We start from the raw sequence: 18714 nt of genomic DNA, 5'->3' as shown, positions 1-18714 counted from the left end.
TGGACAACTTTTAAGATATGTGGATTTCAACTCCCAGAATTCCCTAGTCAGCCATGCGTGGACTTCAATTCCCAGAATTCCCTAGTCAGCCATGCGTGGACTTCAATTCCCAGAATTCCCCAGCCAGCCATGCGTGGACTTCAATTCCCAGAATTCCCTAGTCAGCCATGCGTGGACTTCAATTCCCAGAATTCCCCAACCAGCCATGCGTGGACTTCAATTCCCAGAATTCTCCAACCAGCCATGCGTGGACTTCAATTCCCAGAATTCCCCAACCAGCCATGCGTGGACTTCAATTCCCAGAATTCACCAACCAGCCATGCGTGGACTTCAATTCCCAGAATTCCCAACCAGCCATGCGTGGACTTCAATTCCCAGAATTCCCTAGTCAGCCATGTGTGGACTTCAATTCCCAATTCCCTAGTCAGCCATGTGTGGACTTCAATTCCCAGAATTTCCTAGTCAGCCATGTGTGGATTTCAATTCCCAGAATTCCCTAGTCAGCCATGTGTGTACTTCAATTCCCAGAATTTCCTACCCAGCCACGTGTGGACTTCAATTCCCAGAATTTCCTAGTCAGCCATGTGTGGATTTCAATTCCCAGAATTCCCTAGTCAGCCATGCGTGGACTTCAATTCCCAGAATTTCCTACCCAGCCATGTGTGGACTTCAATTCCCAGAATTCCCCAGCCAGCCATGCGTGGACTTCAATTCCCAGAATTCCCCAGCCAGCCATGCGTGGACTTCAATTCCCAGAATTCCCTAGTCAGCCATGTGTGGACTTCAATTCCCAGAATTCCCTAGTCAGCCATGTGTGGACTTCAATTCCCAGAATTTCCTAGTCAGCCATGTGTGGATTTCAATTCCCAGAATTCCCCAACCAGCCATGCGTGGACTTCAATTCCCAGAATTCCCAACCAGCCATGCGTGGACTTCAATTCCCAGAATTCCCTAGTCAGCCATGTGTGGACTTCAATTCCCGAATTCCCTAGTCAGCCATGTGTGGACTTCAATTCCCGAATTCCCTAGTCAGCCATGCGTGGATTTCAACTCCCAGAATTCCCTAGTCAGCCGTGTGTGTACTTCAATTCCCAGAATTCTCTAGCCAGTCATGCGTGGACTTCAATTCCCAGAATTCCCTAGTCAGCCATGTGTGGACTTCAATTCCCCGAATTCCCTAGTCAGCCATGTGTGGACTTCAATTCCCCGAATTCCCTAGTCAGCCATGCGTGGATTTCAACTCCCAGAATTCCCTAGTCAGCCGTGTGTGTACTTCAATTCCCAGAATTCTCTAGCCAGTCATGCGTGGACTTCAATTCCCAGAATTCCACAGCCAGCCATGCGTGGATTTCAACTCCCAGAATTCCCTAGTCAGCCGTGTGTGTACTTCAATTCCCAGAATTCTCTAGCCAGTCATGCATGGACTTCAATTCCCAGAATTCCCCAGCCAGCCATGCGTGGACTTCAATTCCCAGAATTCTCTAGCCAGCCATATGTGCACTTCAACTCCTTAAAGTTGTCCAGGTCGAGACACACTAGAGAAATCCACTATCAAGACTCTTTTTGCCTTCTTACTTGCTGAAAACTAGCCCTAAAAGTTGAGGTGGTGCTTACTTTGAAGAAGGAGCCTCAAAAAACTACTGTAGTGGTCAGGAAACTGGTACTGGAGAAGGCAAACCCCGTGTTTGCAGAAGATGGAAAAAGGCATTAAGATGTCCTTCTCAGGCTCAAAGCCACAAGTCTTGAGACCCACGTGGATGGACTCCAAGAGCTGGCCACGCTCCGACAGGGCGGGTTTTGAACTCTGCAACCATTCCGGGAGGTCAAACTGTGTTTTTTAAGGGGTGTGGGGGTTGAGGTTGGGGCATGAACAGAGAGAAATGGGAGGGGTGGAGAGAGAGAGAGTAGTGAGGCTGATTAATTCCGAAAGAAAGAGAGCAAGTTAGAAATGTTCCACTTTGGGTCAATGGAAGTAATTATGGTCAAGATAATTTCCCACACATTTTATGAGGAACCAACCAGTCACCCTTTTGCTGAATACTGAACACTGTTAGCAAGTGAAGAGGTGGGGGGAGGGGGAGGCTAAGAGGTGCAGTGAATTTGAAAAAGGAGATGTATTTTTCCTGGTTCCCCCTCCCACTGGCCTGCAGGCATGGGTAGTTGCTTTCTAAACTGTACTAATCTTATTTTAGGGTTTTGCATTTCATTTCTATGTGTCTAATCAAACAGAGAAAGAAAGAAAGAAAGAAAGAAAGAAAGAAAGAAAGAAAGAAAGAAAGAAAGAAAGAAAGAAAGAAAGAAAGAAAGAAAGAAAGAAAGAAAGAAAGAAAGAGAGGGAGGGAGGGAGGGAGGGAGGGAGGGAGGGAGGGAGGAAGGAAGGAAGGAAGGAAGGAAGGAAGGAAGGAAGGAAGGAAGGAAGGAAGGGAGAAAACCTGGCAGAGATGGATAGCAGATGGACAGATAGATGATAGAGTCAGATGGATGGATGAACAGATGATGGAAGATAGAAAGATGACTGGATGGAGAAAGAGAATGATGGATGGATGGGTGGTAACTGGACAGATAGATGGCAGACAAATGGATAGATGGATGGATAGATAGATAGATGATAGATAGATAGATAGATAGATAGATAGATAGATAGATACTGTAAACAGATAGACAGGCAGGCAGGCAGGCAGACAGATAGTTGATGGATGGAGAGAGAGAGAGAGATGTAAAAGGATGGATGGATGGAGAGACAGCCAAACAGATGTAGGAAGGATGGAGGAATAGACGGAGACAGGCAGATAGTTAGAACAGGACAGAACGATGGGTGAGCAGACAGACAGATATGCAGATGAGCCATCAGAATTTACAAGGGGGAGCCTAACAATGTTGCACCAATGGCTCGCCCATATCTGCTGAAATACTGCACGAAACCCACTCCATGAAAGCCAGGAAGGGCTGGCCTTGAGGCATAGCTGATAGCCACACATTTGGGGCAGGTGCTTTTTTGGGGTGGACTCTTCCACCCAGAAGGATTTACTTCTTCTGCCTGAACCCCATTTGGCTCCCACAGCTGAAGCAGAGTGCAAGGCTATCTTTCTAATGTCTCTGCTTGACACTTTGTTCTAATCCGTTTCTGACAGTTCTGATTTTCTGAACCAGATATTGCATCTGTTCCGTTTGCCTTTTTTAAATAAGAAACAAAACAAAACTGCTTTGAGTCCATTTGAGAGAAAAGGCTAGTTATTACCCTCCTGGGAAGCACGAAACCCTTAAAATCCAGGCAATGCTTTCAGGAAGGGAAAAAAAAAATGCACCTCCCAGATCAATTGCTCAAACATCAATGCCGCGTGGCAATCCCTTCTCTTGCCTTGGTCAGAAGCATGAAAATGACATCGCTGTTGTCGTCACCCAGGAAAGCCACAACTTTCTCGTACAAGCTGACAAATTCCTCCGGGGAGGCAACAGGAGTGAAGTAAGGGGAGAGCAGCGTGCAAAGTCTTCGGTTCTTCAGAATGGTTTGTAAAACCCGCTGACATTCAGACTTGGTCCCTGCGATGAACACCTGGAATGAGACGAGAGACCGAGGCTTCATTCACACAACTGCAGAAAATTCATTCACACAACTGCAGAAAAAAAGGACGGCAGAAAAAAAAACAACTGCTACCAACCTCCCTTCCATGGAGGACCTGTATACTGCACGAGTCAAAAAGAGGGCTGTGAAAATATTTACACACCCCTCACATCCCGGATATAAACTGTTTCAACTGCTACCCTCAAAACAATGCTATAGAACACTGCACACCAGAACAACTAGACACAAGGGAAGTTTTTCCCAAACGCCATCACTCTGCTAAACAAATAATTCCCTCAACACTGTTCAGTCTGCACTACTATTACTATTAATCTTCTCGTCACTCCTTATCACCCATCCCCTCCCACTTGTGACTGTATGACTGTAACTTTGTCGCTTGTATCCTTATGATTTATATTGACTGTTTCCTAGTATGATTTGATTGATGATTGTATCCTATGACTTTCATTAAGTGTTGTACCTTATGATTCTTAATTCTTGACGAATGTAACGAATTTTCTTTTATGTATACTGAGAATATTTACACCAAGACAAATTCCTTGTGTGTCCAATCACACTTGGCCAGTAAATTCTAATGATTTCTTCCAACAACCAGTTCACCAAACTGCTCAGAAAGTTAACCACTGGTCCTCCTGAAGTGGTGCGAACTGGCTGAATCCCACCATTGCGTCTAGCCAATGGAGAAGAGAGTGGACCTATTTCCTTCCCAGGGTTGAAAAGCTCACAACTATCGAGGCAATCCAAAAGTGCATTTAAATACCCTAGGGCTATCACTAAGTGTTGTACCTGGTGACTCTTGACTCTTGACAAATGTATCTTTTCTTTTATGTACAATGAGAGCATCTGCACCAAGACAAATTCCTTGTGTGTCCAATCGCACCTGACCAATAAAGAATTCTATTCTATTCTATTCTATTCTATTCTATTCTATTCTATTCTATTCTATTCTATTCCATTCCATTCCATTCCATTCCATATGGCAGGGTCTCCTCAGGATGCCGAGACCCTCAAAAGTGTGCCAAACACAGGATGGTAAAGGGTCTGAAGGCCGTACAGGTAGTCCTCAATTTATGACTACAATGTTTGTTGTTTAACGACCCCGTAATCCCTCACAGGGTGGAGTCTGAGCAGCTGAATGGAGTTTGGGGTTTACTGGCCGGATGCCCTTCCTGTTGCCAATGTGGAGTCCCTCCCGTTTTCCTTCTCTCGGCAGATACCGTCTCAGTGTGCCGAGAGAGAGAAATATCTGCCTCTGCCTAAGACAGAACTCACAGCCTCCTGATTGTGAGGCGAGAGCTCCACCGCTAAGCCACCCGCACCACTCCATTTATGACCACAGTGGAACCCCAAATTTTTTGTGGCTAAGCGAGACAGTTGCTCAGTGAAATTTGCTCCCTGATACAACCTTCCTTGCCCCCACTAAGTGAACCACTGCAGTTGCTAAGTGAGCCGCATGGTTGTTAAAGTGAACCCAGCCTTCCCACAGACTTCGCTTGCCCGTAGGTCATAAAAGGGATCATGGGACACCCCTGCAGGACACTGCAACCATTGTAAATATGAGTCAGACAGATAAACAGATAGTCAGAGTTGGAAGGGACCTTGTAGGTCATCTAGTCCAACCCCCTACCCAAGTGGGAGACCCTACACCATTTCTGACAAATGGAAGTCCAATCTCTTCTTGAAGGTCCCAAGTGATGAAGCTCCCACAACTTCCAAAGGCAACTTCTGTTCCATGGGTTGATTGTCACTGTTAGAAAATTATTTCCAGGTTAAATCTCTCCCTGTTCAGTTTCCATCCATTATTCCTTCTGACCTTTGGGTTGCCTTGAAAAACAGCTTGACCCCTTCCTCTCTGGGGCAGCCCCTCAAATATTGGAAGACTGCTATCCTGTCTCCCCTGGTCCTTCTCTTCACTAGATTAGCCAGGCCCAGTTCCTTCAACCATTCATTGTATCTTTTAGCCTCCAGTCCCTTCATCATCCTGGTTGCTCTTCTCTGTACCTTTTCTACAGTCTCAACATCTTTATAATGTGGTGACCAAAACTGGATGCAGTACTCTAGGTGTGGCCTTACTAAGGCTTTATAGAGGGGTATTAGTACTTCCATTGATCTTGACTGTATCCCTGTTAATACAATTTAGGATTGCATTCGCTTTTTTAGCTGCTGCTGCACACTGCTGGCTCCTATTTAGCTGGTTGTCCATTAAGACTCCAAGATCCCTCTCACAGTTCCTGCTATTGAGCCTGGTTTCACCCAGTCTATATGTGTACTTTTGGGGTTTTTTTGCCTAAATGTAGGACTTGACTTTTCTCTACATTGAATTTCATTTTGTTAGATACGGCCCAGTGTTCTAGTCTGTCAAGATCCATCTGGATCTTGAGCCTATCTTCTAGGGTGCTGGCTATTCTTGCCACCTTAGTCAGTTGCCAAGCCTCTGAATTTTGATCATGTGTCCATGGAGATGCTGCAAACGGTTGTAAGAGTGGAGAATGGTCATGGGTCAATTTTTTCAGTGCGGTTGTAACTTCTAACGGTCACTAAATGAACTGTTGTAAGTCGGGGACTACTTGTAGTTAAAGTGCAGTATTGTAGGCTCCATCCGCCCATGGTCAGAAGTATGATCCTGATGGGACTCAAAGTTGACTCAGCCTTCCATCCTTCCGAGGTCAGTAAAATGAGGACTCAAGATTGTTGGGGGCAGAGTAAACCGCTTAGAGAGAGCTGTAAAGCACTATGGAGCAACATATAACTCTAACTGCTGTTGCTATTATTCCTTCCTTCCTTCCTTTCCTTTTCTCCTCCCTCCCCCATGTCTTCCTTACTTCCTTCCTCCCTCCCTCCCATATATTCCTTCCTTCCTTCTTTCCTCTCTGCCTCCCTCCCTCCCATATATTCCTTCCTTCCTCCCTCCCATATATTCCTTCTTTCCTTCCTTCCTCCCTCCCATATATTCCTTCCTTCCTTCTTTCCCCTCTGCCTCCCTCCCTCCCATATATTCCTTCCTTCCTTCCTTCCTCCCTCCCATATATTCCTTCCTTCCTTCTTTCCTCTGCCTCCCTCCCTCCCTCCCATTTTTCCTCTCTGCCTCCCTCCCATATCTTTCTTCCTTCCTTCCTCCCTCCCTCCCATATCTTCCTCCCTCCCTTCTTTCTTCTCTTCCTCCCTCCCTCCCATATCTTCCTTCCTTCCTCCCTCCCTCCCATATGTTCCTCCCTCCCTTCTTTCCTCCCTCCCTCCCTCCCATATCTTCCTTCCTTCCTTCCTTCCTTCCTTCCTTCCTTCCTTCCTTCCTTCCTTCCTTCCTCCCTCCCTCCCTCCCATTTTTCCTGCTTCCCTCCCTCTCATATCTTCCTTCCTTCCTCCTTCCAATTTCACCAATAAAGCGACTTTCTAAATTATCCACATACCTTATTTATTTAGTATCATCCATGTCTTATTTCCCACCCACTTTAGCAAGCTCTCGGTGGCCCGTTAAAACAATTCATTGCAGAGTTCTAAATGGGCGTCAACAGATAACTCGGCTTTACCGGTGAGCAAATCCTACCCCCAAGCAACTCACTTGGCCAAGGACCTCGATGCAGGAAGTGAAGAATTGCCTCGATGGGGGGTGGCGCTGAGTTTCGTCGCACACGTATTCCACTACTGCGAAGAAGAGACTGATGCCAATCCGTTGAATCCTTGGTGTAGGCTGGAGCTTATAGATATTGATTAAACCTCTGGTAGCGGGGATAAAAATGGTGGTTTAAAAAAACACATAAGCAAAGGACAGGAGGAGATCAGTAATGTATAATTCAGGCTTTGGACTAGCGCCGTAAATAAAAGCATGCAGTCAAGGGATAAGATTTAGTGCAAGAAGGATAGCCTGGCCTTCCCCTTTGGGCCAATTTGTCTGTTTCCGTGTCAATCCTGCAGGAGAAGCCTTCCCTTTCTCATGGATATATGGATATATGTATCTGTCCCTGGGATGAATAATTTTTGTTTTTTAAAAAATGTGGTTACAAGCAGCCCCTGAGGATGGATTTAAAAGGCCAATTTGGGGCTCATTCGGGACTACGAGCTTTCCCAGTGGCGATGCATGGCTGTGAAAGTTGGACCATAAGGAAGGCTGAGAGCCAAAGAATGGAAGCCAGCCCGTTTGTCCAGAATGGTATAGGATTTCTTGCTTTGAGCAGGGGGGTGGACTAGAAGGCCTCCAAAGGTCCCTTCCAACCCCGTTACTCTGTTATCCTTCTAGATTTGAGATGCACAAGACACCATTCTAAATATCTGATGTTTCTGAGGAAATTGTGACTGAACTTTTGCACACCCTAGTTTCCATGGTCTATGGAGATTCTCGGTCATCCAGGTCAAGGTGATTTTTCAAGAGGCAACTGGACCGTTCATTTTTTCTTTGAAGATGTTTCGCTTCTCATCCAAGAAGTTTCTTCAGCTCGGAACTGGATGGTGGGGAATGGGACGATTTATACTTCTTGCAGACAGCTGGTCATTTGCATCCTTTTTGAGGGTGGTTGAGGCCACTTGGAAGTTTATCTATGTCCTCAGCATCACTTGAATAGTGCAAATGGTGTGGAAACTTCTTGGAACTGTGTTGTAGACTGGAGATGGGTGGTGTCGTATCCCGCTCTCTCTCTGTTGATCCTAGCCCTAACCCTAACCTCCAGGTGGCCTCAACAACTCTCTAAAACAGTGGTCCCCAACCTTTTTTGTACCAGGGACCAGTTTAATGATTATTCATTCTTTGTGGCCCGGTACAAAATGATCCACGGACCGGTATCAGCATCAGCACGCATGACCAAGGCAAGGCGAGCCGAGCGACCGGCCAGCCAGCCCTCCCCCGCTTCTCCCCGCCACCTTCAACTCCTCCTTTGTACCTTCTCAGGGTTGATGGGCTTTTCAGGCTCTTTCTTAATCTCCTCCTGAGTAATGCGAGACTCCACTGCCATTGGGACGGCTATTCGTTCAAAGCCGCCGCCCCCCCTTCGACGAAACTAAGGCGCGAGGATTCCTTCAGCACCCAAACGCTGCTTTTGAACCGACGACCGACAAGCTCACCCGGAAGCACTTTCTTAAGCGCCGTCGAAACAAGATGGCGGCGCCCAAGCAAAGTAGGCCTTACTTTCATTCTTTGCGGCCCAGTACAAAATGATGCACCGACCGGTACCGGTCCAGGGCCTGGTGGTTGGGGACCCCTGCTCTAAAAGAATGCAAATGACCAGCTTTGTTTACAATGAATACAAATCCTTCCATTGCCCACCATCCAGTCAAGCGATAAAGAAGCTTCTTGGATGAGAAGTGAAACGTCTTCACAGAAAAAAAAAAAACAGAAAGTCCAGTTTCCTCTTGAAAAAAAAGCACCTTTGGAACCTGATTTGGATCGCTCAGAATCAGAAACAGGGGCAAGACAAGGTTTCACCACGGAGAGGAAACCACACAACTCACGTTATGAAGTTCTCCACGTAGACGGCGGCTCCTACAACATTCAGAGGAGGCATCTGAGCAGCTTCTGCCTGCAGGTGCTTCATTTCTTTCTCCAAAATGTGCAATTGCTGGTTGACGGCTTCATTTTGGTGTTTTCCCTCAAACTAAAATCGAGAGAATACATTATTGCATTCAACTAGCAAACTAATTCAATATTAGAATAATCGAATAAATTAATGTTAGATTTGCAACAGCTGTGTCAGGATTCTGGCAGTTACTCCAATTAAATCATGAGCCTCGAGCCACACTCCCAAAACTAAAAAGGATTTTTTTAGAAGTTCACATTCTGGCATTAGCCTGGGTGTAGTCAACACTGAGATATGTAATTCACTGTCACCCTTGATCCTGTTTCCCCACCACCACCCCTCAGGGTGTATCATCCAACAAAACACGTCCATAGCCCAGAGTCATCAATCATGCTCTCCAATTAGATTTTTGCGCAGCAGAAGCTTCAGTCATCTAATCAGTCTTTGAAGAAAATATGAATGGAATGTACTTTCGATTCCACACTGCTGCCTGCTCTATGAAAGTTCCTCCCCGCTTTCTTTCTGTTGACAACTATAAAACATGCATACAAAATGTTTTATGAGTTGACAAGCAGCCCCACCACTTTCATTTCTGATCGCAGAAGCAAAAATGGAACTAGAACGGAACCTCCCTGGGAAAGGGAGGAATTACAGGGAGTCCAACTTACAACAGTTCGTTTAGTGAGCATTCAAAGTTACGATGGCGCTGAAAAATGTGACTTAAGGCTGTTTGTCACAGTTCTGACTTCGCAGCATCCCCATCATCGTGTGATCAAAATCCAGACTTGGCAACTGACTCATATTTATGACGGTGGCAATGTCCCAGGGACATGCGATCCCCTTTTGCAACCTTCTGACGTCAATGGGGAAGCCCGATTCACTTAACAACCAGGTGACTCACTTAACAATGCAGTGGGGCAAATCTCATTTAACAAACATTTAGCAACAGAAATTTTAAGCTCAGTGATGGTCCTAAGTAGAAAACTACCTATATAAATCAGGAAGCAGAGTCCTTTCCATCACTGGCCCTCTAACCCAATGGTTGAAGAAATTATAGCACACCCCCTTCCCATGCAAAAAAAAAAACCAACCCTGTGATCTACAGAATAGGCAGACAATAAAGGAACGGCAGTTGAGACAATAGAATAGAATTCTTTTTATTGGCCAAGTGTGATTGGACACACAAGGAATTTGTCTTGGTGCAAATGCTCTCAGTGTGCATAGAATAGGAATAGGAATAGGAATAGGAATAGGAATAGGAATAGGAATAGCAATAGCAATAGCAATAGCAATAGCAATAGCAATAGCAATAGCATAGCATAGCATAGCATAGCATAGCATAGCATAGCATAGCATAGAATAGAATAGAATAGAATAGAATAGAATAGAACAAGAATAAGAATAAGAATAAGAATAAGAATAAGAATAAGAATAAGAATAAGAATAGAATGAATTCTTTATTGGCCAAGTGTGATTGGGCACACAAGGAATTTGTCTTGGTGCAAATGCTCTCAGTGTACATAAAAGAAAAGATACATTCATCAGGAGTCGAGAATCATAAGGTACAACACTTAATGACAGTCATAGGGTACAATAAGCAATCAAATCATACTAGGGAACAATCAATTCCAACTTCCTTCCTCAAAGAGGAAGAGGCGGGGACTTCCATTCTAACCTGGATTGTTACATGAGCTGCTCCGTGGCAACTTTTACCCGATCCACCCCGACATTCCAGGTGAAGAGTAACCTGTTCTTCTCGGTTGGTGTACAATTTTGGCAGAGTGTCCAGGATCTCGCTACTGAAAGCCACTTGCTGGGATTCCCGAAGTGCTGCCAGTCTAAAATTTAACAACAACCATCCATTGTAGCTGAGAGCCAAGGACATCGTACACCGGGGAAAATATTAGACCAGGCAAATGAAGGAGACTGAAGTAGGTGGTCAATTATTTACTACCGGTTCTACGGGCGTGGCAGGGGAAGACTACTGCAAAAGCCCCATTCCCTCCCCACCCCACTAACCTGCTTTCCAGCTCCGTTCTCCAGCACAGGGCAACCAAAGAAGACCCAGCCAATCAGCTGGGACTCAGGGGGCAGAGAAGAGATGGGGGCAGGGCCAGTCAAAGGTGGTATTTGCCGGTTCTCCGGACTACTCAAAATGTCTACTACTGGTTCTCCAGAACTGGTCAGTACCTCCTGAATACCACCTCTGGTCTCCCTTTGAGAAATGTGGGGTGGACAATCATTGGAACCATTGTCCTCATGTGGAATTTGAACCCTGTGGGAAAGTTTCCGTTCAGGTTGCGCTGTGCTTGTGGTCTGATCCAAAAGTGGCACTTCAGAGGTTGCAGGCCTGTTGGATACAGTTGCTGTCTAGTTCTCATTAAAGCAGCCCTGTCGTCTTTTTTCTAGGGTGACACGGAGGCCGTCAAAAACGTCTCACTGTGACACGGTTGCTATGATAGGCCTGTCTAATCATAAAAATCTTCCGAGCCTGGCCTAGTGGGCAGCTCTAAAACTAAACCATTGCAGTGGGCCTCCTCCATTATTATTTTTTTTAATAAATATGATTCTTGCCAAAGATGGATTTCTGTTTCTTTATAAGGTATGTTTCTTCTTTTAAAAAAGAAGCGTTTTTTAAAGAAGTGAGGTAAGGGAAGGAATTCCCGAGCGCTATGCGGAGTCCTACTTTATCGAAACCTGGTCAAAAGGAAGAATGTGAAGACAACTTCGCACACTAATAGTGTAAAAGTTGGAAGGGACCTTGGAGGTCTTCTATCCAACCCCCTTCGACCATTCCAGACAAGTGGGCTGTCCAGCCTCTTCTTTAAAAACTCCAGTGTTGGGAGCTTCCATAACCTCTGGAGGCAAAAGAAATAATTAATCAGTGGCCTCGAGAAGTTGTGGCTGCTCCCTCACTGGAAGTTTTTAAGAAGAGATTGGACAACCATTTGTCTTGTATAGTAGAGTGGGGGAGGGGTTGGTTGGACTAGAAAACCTCCAAGGACCCTTTTCAGCTGCATTACAATGTTATCCTATTAAACCAGCTCCACTGATTAATCATTCTCACTGACAGGAAATTCCTCCTTACTTGTAGGTTAAATCCCTTTTTAATTCCATCCATTACTTCTTCTCCTGCCCTCAGGTACTTGGGAAATTAGCTCAGTCCCCCCTACCCCATTGACCAGGAATCTTCTGGGTGATGAAGTAAACAATTTAGCAAACATGTAAATATGAGTGGCGAAGGGTGTTTGAGGGGGTCCCCCGTCTTATCAAAGCAAATACTGGGACTCTGTCTTTATTTCTACCTAGCCACACCAGAGATTGGCAAAAAAAAACCCTCCTCTTCTGTGACAACCCCTTAAATATTGGAAAACTAGCTGGATACCCGTGCTTCGCTACGAAACTATGTCATCAGGCTTAGTTTTTTGGGAGGAAAAATAATTGGTGGGGTGGGGGGGATTCTGCCTCTGCCTACCAACATCCATCGGTATTCATCCGGCTAGCGTCCTGTCAGTGTGGGAGAGAGTTGAGGGCTATTTGGAAACTGAAATAGTATTTGCTGTATGAGCAAGAAGGAGAGAGCAAGGAGCCTGGGCGTGGCTTAACTCAACTGTTCTGTACTAAAGCGGGTTGCTGCTGTGAAACTAAAACTGAAACTCCTCCCCTCTGCTTGTGTTTTGCATTTGGGACAGATTTCTTTTCAGGTGGAGAGGGGGAGTAGAACTCCTTAGCATCAGAGGGTGTTAATAATAATAATAATAATAATAATAATAATAATAATAATAATAATAATAATAATAATATACAAAATATTAAGGCTCTGACGGTCATTTTGAAAAATCCTTTCTGGGTGAGCACCTAGAAGGCAAGAGGAACATAGGTGCCCAATTTCAAGTTTGTAGGCTTTACGGTTCTGCAGATTTTGTGATGATGCATGAGTGCTTTTTCTCTTTTATATATATATATATAGATAGATAGATAGATAGATTGCTATATATAGATAGATTGCTATGCCATAACTAAACACAGTTCAGAAGAGAGAAAACAAAACACAGCGAAAGAGAAAAAGAAAGAAAAAAATCTTACTTCGCATGCTGCTGAAAGGTCCTGAGGTTACTGCAAGTCAATTGTTTGGTTTCGTGTTGGTTTACCAAGCTAGCAGGACAAATGACAGGCACAGGAGCTTTCATTGGCTGAAGAGACAGCGGGGGCCGGGGGGCATCATGCTTCTTCAAGCTGCTGATGATCCTCTCCTTAGCTATAAGGTTATAGAAAAGAAAAAAGCATATTTGATTATTCATGTATTAACCGCAGCCAGAATTGCATTTGCTCGGAACTGGAAAAGCCAAAAAAAATTCCGGGAGAGGGAAAGGCGACTTGAGAAAAATATTAGAATGCGCAGAGATGAATAGATTAACAAGGGCAATTAAGGATAAGGACAAAACTAATACGACATGGTATGGAATTTATTTTATCAACGGTTGGATAATAAAACAAGTTAAAATTTGAGTGGATGAACATATAAAGAATAAGTTAAGACTGTCATAAAGATAAGAGATGTAAGAGACAAGGGCGTATAAAGAAAATGTGATTATTGCTATAACTGGTAAGGAAAGTATTAATTATAATTGTTAGCACAAGATATATGTACCCAGTCGACAGACTGTTTAAATGAAAGGTGAGTTTATTGTAAATATAAAATAAAAAAAACTTTAACAAAAAAAAATTATCTCCTTACCTGCCGGGTATGAAAGAGATATGAAGAATTCACCACCAATTTTTGCTTTCCAAATGATATATGTTTGGCAGGGGTTTGTCTTTCAGATGAGCCAGCATCAGTGGTCGGATTCAAAATTTTTACTACTGATTCTGTGGGTGTGGCTTGGTGGGCGTGGCTTGGTGGGCAAGGCAAGGGAAGGTTACTGCAAAATCCCCATTCCCTCCCCATCCCACTAACCTGCTTTCCAGCTCCGTTCTCCTGTGCAGGGCAACCAAAGAAGACCCAGCCGATCAGCTGGGACTCGATGGGAGTCAGAGAAGAGATGGGGGCGGGGCCAGTCAGAGGTGGGATTTGCCGGTTCTCTGAACTATTCAAAATTTCTGCTACCGGTTCTCCAGAACCAGTCAGAACCTGCTGAATACCCACCTCTGCCCAGCACCTTAGTAATTTGCAACTAACAATAATCTGGAATGTCTATGGAGATTCTCAAGTTAGCGAGGTCAGGGTTGAGTCCACATTCAACCATGTTCACATGTTCATGTTTGGAGCCACAACGAATTTGTCTTGGTGCATATGCTCTCGGTATACATAAAAGACAAGACATTCATCAAGAATCGAGAATCATAAGGTAAAGCACTTAATGATAGTCATAGGGTACAGTAAGCAATCAAATCATACTAGGAAACAGTCCATATGTGAATGAATGAAATACCTAACAAAGGGTCCGTGAAGTCTGTCTGCATTGGCGAAGCACTGGAGGCAGGAAGGGGTCCCACTCTGACTTGAAACCAGAGGTCTAAGGCTTCCTGGAATTCACACTGAATCTGCTGAACATTGACAAATTCCATCCAGAGATCCTTCAAGCCAGCAGGTAAGGTAGACAAAGCAAGAAACAGCAGTAAGGAGGTGTTCTGATCAAGGCTTCCGAGACCGTAATTACGTACACACTTATTTTAAAAACAAGTCTTATTTTATTGCAACGCTGGGAGTTATTTTCATTCCCAGCTGGGAATGAATCTCAAACAGTCCCCCGAGATAATCGCCCACCTTTCTTTCCTGTGAAGTGCTGCCAATAACATTTAATGTCAAATGAACTAGAACAAAAACCAACTGAAGTACAAAGAGCTTCAGGAATGAATCTGAACTGAATGAACGACTTTGCTTCCTGCAAAGTTTTCATCATCTTTGCCTGACCTTTATACCTTACGGGAGGGGCAATCACCTCCCAGCCTTACTGGCGAGTTGCCCCTTTTGTTTCAGCTGCTCTCGCCTTCTAGCAGCTCTGCGCAGACGCACACTAGGAACCGGCTCCCTTGGATCCTCTGCCTCGCTGCTGCCAGACTCCGGAGGCTCCAGAGGCAGCACCCCACTCCCAGATGGTCCTGGCCCCATCTCTGCATCGGATGCAGAACCCTCGTCCGAGTCCTCTCCAGACTCCCAGACTGATCCCCGTTCTTCCCCACTGTCCGATTCCGCTGCCGGCGAACCACAACAGGAGGACTGGACATTCTGATTGCCAGCAAGATCGATTAAAGCCCTGGCTTTAATTTAACCCCACCTCCGTTGGGGTGGCTGTCAAGTAGCATGGACGCCAATTGCAATGGAAGCTTTGAGACCCCCTTGAACAAGTGGAATCCCACTCCTGTGCAATTCAAAAGGAGGTGTCAAACCCACCGGGAATCAGAACTGAGCAGCCGCTGGCAGTTGTCACAAGTAGCCCTTGACTTACAGCTATTCATTTAGTGACCCCTTTGAAATAACAACAGGACAACGGAACCAAGTGAACCTATAACTGTTTTTCACACAACAAACTTCTCCGTGATCTAGCTCTCTCAACCGTTCACCATACAATTTAGCTGACCAGATCCCTGGCCATCTTCATGGCTGTTCACTTTCTTCTTCTTCAACATCTTTTTTTGGATTATTGTGACCAGAACTGTATGCAGTACTCCAAGTGTGGTATTCCAAGGTAGGTGTCATGCCCTTGTTAGAATTGGACACTGAGGGAAAGGAGGAACAGCCGAAAGGGAGTGGAGGTGTGGCTCCGGAGGTTGTGGAGGAGACTGGGGAAGGGCAGAGGCCGGCAGTCAGATGAAGAACCAGGCCCATCCCCTCTTCATCCTAGGGCACGCAGAGAGGAATGGAGAAGGAAACAACTTGGCTTATGAGAGAGGAAGTGGCCATGATCCCCCTCATTGGTTGTAGCTGGGGAAAATAGTATATAAGAGAGACAGTTAAAACACAGCGTTGCCAGAAGCAAAACGTGTGTTATTTTGGGCTAAAGTTATCTTGGTTGGCGTCCTTCCAACAGACTGTGCCTTGTTATCTCCTTTAAGTTGGTAATTACTTATCCTGGTCCACTGTGGAATTTCCTTCATTGTAGTTTGTTTTGGTTTTTATTTCACCTCTATCTGCTCATTAAGTTTGGACTGTATTGCTTTCTTTTGAAAACTATCTGCTCATTAAGTTCGGACTGTATTGCTTTCTTTTGAAAACTATTTTTGAATAAGTTTATCTCCAGCTGAAAATTATTGAACAGTGGGGCCAAGTTGGAGGCATTAAAGGACATTTATTTATGTTTTGGATTTTGTTACGTTTGTGTTACACTCCGGGTCATCACAGTAGGATTCAGAAGGAACCCCAAAGAGGTATGAAATACAACACTTATGTTGTGGTCCACCAGAGGCCTGCAGAGCTGGCAGCAGAGTCGGATAGTGGGAGGAACAAGGGCCAGTTCTGGAGTCTGGGGAGGACTTGGATGAGGGATCTGTGTCCGACACAGAGATGGGGCCAGGGCCATCTGGGAGTTATGTGCTGACTCCGGAGCCTCCAGAATCTGACAGCAGTGAGGCAGAGGAACAGGGGGAGCCTGTTCCCAGTGCACATGTGTGCAGAGCTGCCAGAAGGCAAGAACAGTTAAGACAAAAGGGGAAATTCGGGAGTCAGGTTTGGAGGTGACTGGCCCTCCCATAAGACATAAAGGAGAAGCAAAGGGACATGAGCCTTTGCAGGAAGCAATTTTGTTCGTACTGGTCGGTTTGAAACCTGAAGCTCCATGTTGAATTTGTGCTCAGTTTGGTCTTGTACAACTAATTGGCAATTTAGCAGTTGGCAGCATTTCAAAAAAGATAAAGGTGTGTGCTTATCAGACATATCCCGAAGGATGTTGGCAGACTTCTGTGGGACTATTTACAAACTGTTTAAGACTCATTACAGGCTGTGAATGACTATAATTCATGAAATAAAACAAATGATTTTTGGGACTAACGTGTTTGTTAATGTCTCAGGAAGCCTTGGTCAGAACAGCTTACTTAACTCTTTATTTAGTGACTCTTCAAAGTTACAACAGCACTGAAAAAAGCGGCCTATGACCCATTTCTCACACTTACGACTGTTGCAGCATTTCCCACGGTCACGTGAGCAAAATCCAGATGCTTGGCAACTGACTCATATTTATGATGGTTGCAGTGTCTTGGGGTCATGTGATCCCCTTTTGTGACCTTCTGACAAGCAAAGTCAACGGGGAAGGCAGATTCACTTGACATCCTGTGTTACGAACTGAACAAACTGCCTGTCAACTAAAAAAAATACTTCTTTGGTCTTTTAGTTGCCAGCAGAAAGGGAGGGGGAAAAGCAGTGCATTCCTTAAATGCTTCAGATAATTGCTAGGCAGCCGAAGCTGTTGGCGCACAAGATTATTACTGGAGAGCATGATTGATGACTTTTGGCTATGGATGTGTCCCATTGGAGAATAAACATCCAGGGGGTGGGGGAAAAACAAGGGTCAAGGGTGAAATGAATGATGTGTCTTAGAGTCGGCTGCACCCAGGAAACGCTGACATGGTCTCTCCTAATAAATCAATTTTGTTTACTCTGAGAGATGCGGCTAGAGACTTATGATTTGAATGGGGGTGTATTGTCGGAGCCTTGACACTACCCTGATTCACTTCACAACTATGGCAATGAAGGTTGTAAAATGGGGCAAAACTCACTCAACCTATGTTTCGCTTAGCAACAGCAATTTTGGGTTCAGTTGCGGTCGTTGTCGAGGACTACCAGTAATGATTTCAAAAATCATCCTTACGCAGCCTAAACCCAACTGATAAGTTCATTTTTTACCTGCTGGTTCTGCATGATCTTGGCAAGCCGATGTCCGTCGTATTGCTTGGGCAAAGAGGGAATGTACATGTCCCCTTTCTGAAACCTTTCTTCTTCCAACCACAGAACAAATGTGGTAAAGAGCCTGAAAACACATCCAAAACAGAAGGTTTGAAGCAGGAGCTCTCCTGTTGGTTGTTATGTAACACACACAAGTATCTTCAGACCGTATATGATGCAAAAGAAACATAAAAGACCAGGCTGAATCCCCAGTTGCTTTCAAAGTATGACTTAACCAGTTTCATAAATTATCTGAGCATCCATCCTGAAGCCAAAAAGGTCCTCAGAAACCTGATAGGGCCGTGATGACGAACCTATGGCACGGGTGCCACAGGTGGCACGCAGAGCCATTTGTGCAGGCATGCGAGCCGCAGCCAAACTTACCTGCACTGAGCATACGTGTGCCTCCCAGCTGATTTTCGGCCCGTTTGAAACCGTTTTCACCCTCCTGGGGGCTCGAGGGAAGCCTCTGCAGCCTTGGGAGGCAGAAAAACTGGCCTTCCAGAAATACCGGAAGTGCCAAAACGGGCCTGTTTTCAGCCTAACGAGGCTGCAGAGGCTTCCCTCGAGCCCCTGGGAGAGCGAAAATGGCCTCCCCCAGGCTCCAGAGGCCTCCGTAGGTAGAAAACGGGCACTTCTGGTATTTCCAGAAGGCCCATTTTTCGGCCTTCCAAGGCTGCTGTTGTGGTTAGCCAGCAGCAGATGCAGATGGCTGAGGAGAGCGATGACTCTGATGAGGGGCCAGAACC

At 45.2% G+C, this 18714-nt stretch overlaps 1 protein-coding gene across 1 annotated transcript in view; it reads right to left on the bottom strand.

The window, feature by feature from the left end:
• EPG5 (ectopic P-granules 5 autophagy tethering factor) overlaps window positions 1-18714 on the bottom strand; it is a 103814-nt gene that overhangs the window by 32998 nt on the left and 52102 nt on the right. Inside the window, exons 24-31 of the mRNA XM_087927550.1 lie at window positions 17927-18050; window positions 14520-14664; window positions 13174-13345; window positions 10763-10925; window positions 9023-9165; window positions 7143-7299; window positions 3359-3553; window positions 1615-1828 (exon numbers count right to left, since the gene is read on the bottom strand). Coding sequence (XP_087783676.1) covers window positions 1615-1828; window positions 3359-3553; window positions 7143-7299; window positions 9023-9165; window positions 10763-10925; window positions 13174-13345; window positions 14520-14664; window positions 17927-18050 — 1313 coding nt within the window. The remainder of the gene's footprint in view (window positions 1-1614; window positions 1829-3358; window positions 3554-7142; window positions 7300-9022; window positions 9166-10762; window positions 10926-13173; window positions 13346-14519; window positions 14665-17926; window positions 18051-18714) is intronic.

This window comes from Pseudonaja textilis, chromosome 2, assembly GCF_049901715.1.
Source record: "Pseudonaja textilis isolate UNSWEBS1 chromosome 2, rPseTex1.2, whole genome shotgun sequence".
Classification (NCBI taxonomy): Eukaryota; Metazoa; Chordata; class Lepidosauria; order Squamata; family Elapidae; genus Pseudonaja; species Pseudonaja textilis.
The sequence above is the reverse complement of the archived record's forward strand: the minus strand, read 5'-3'. Positions and strand labels throughout refer to the sequence as shown.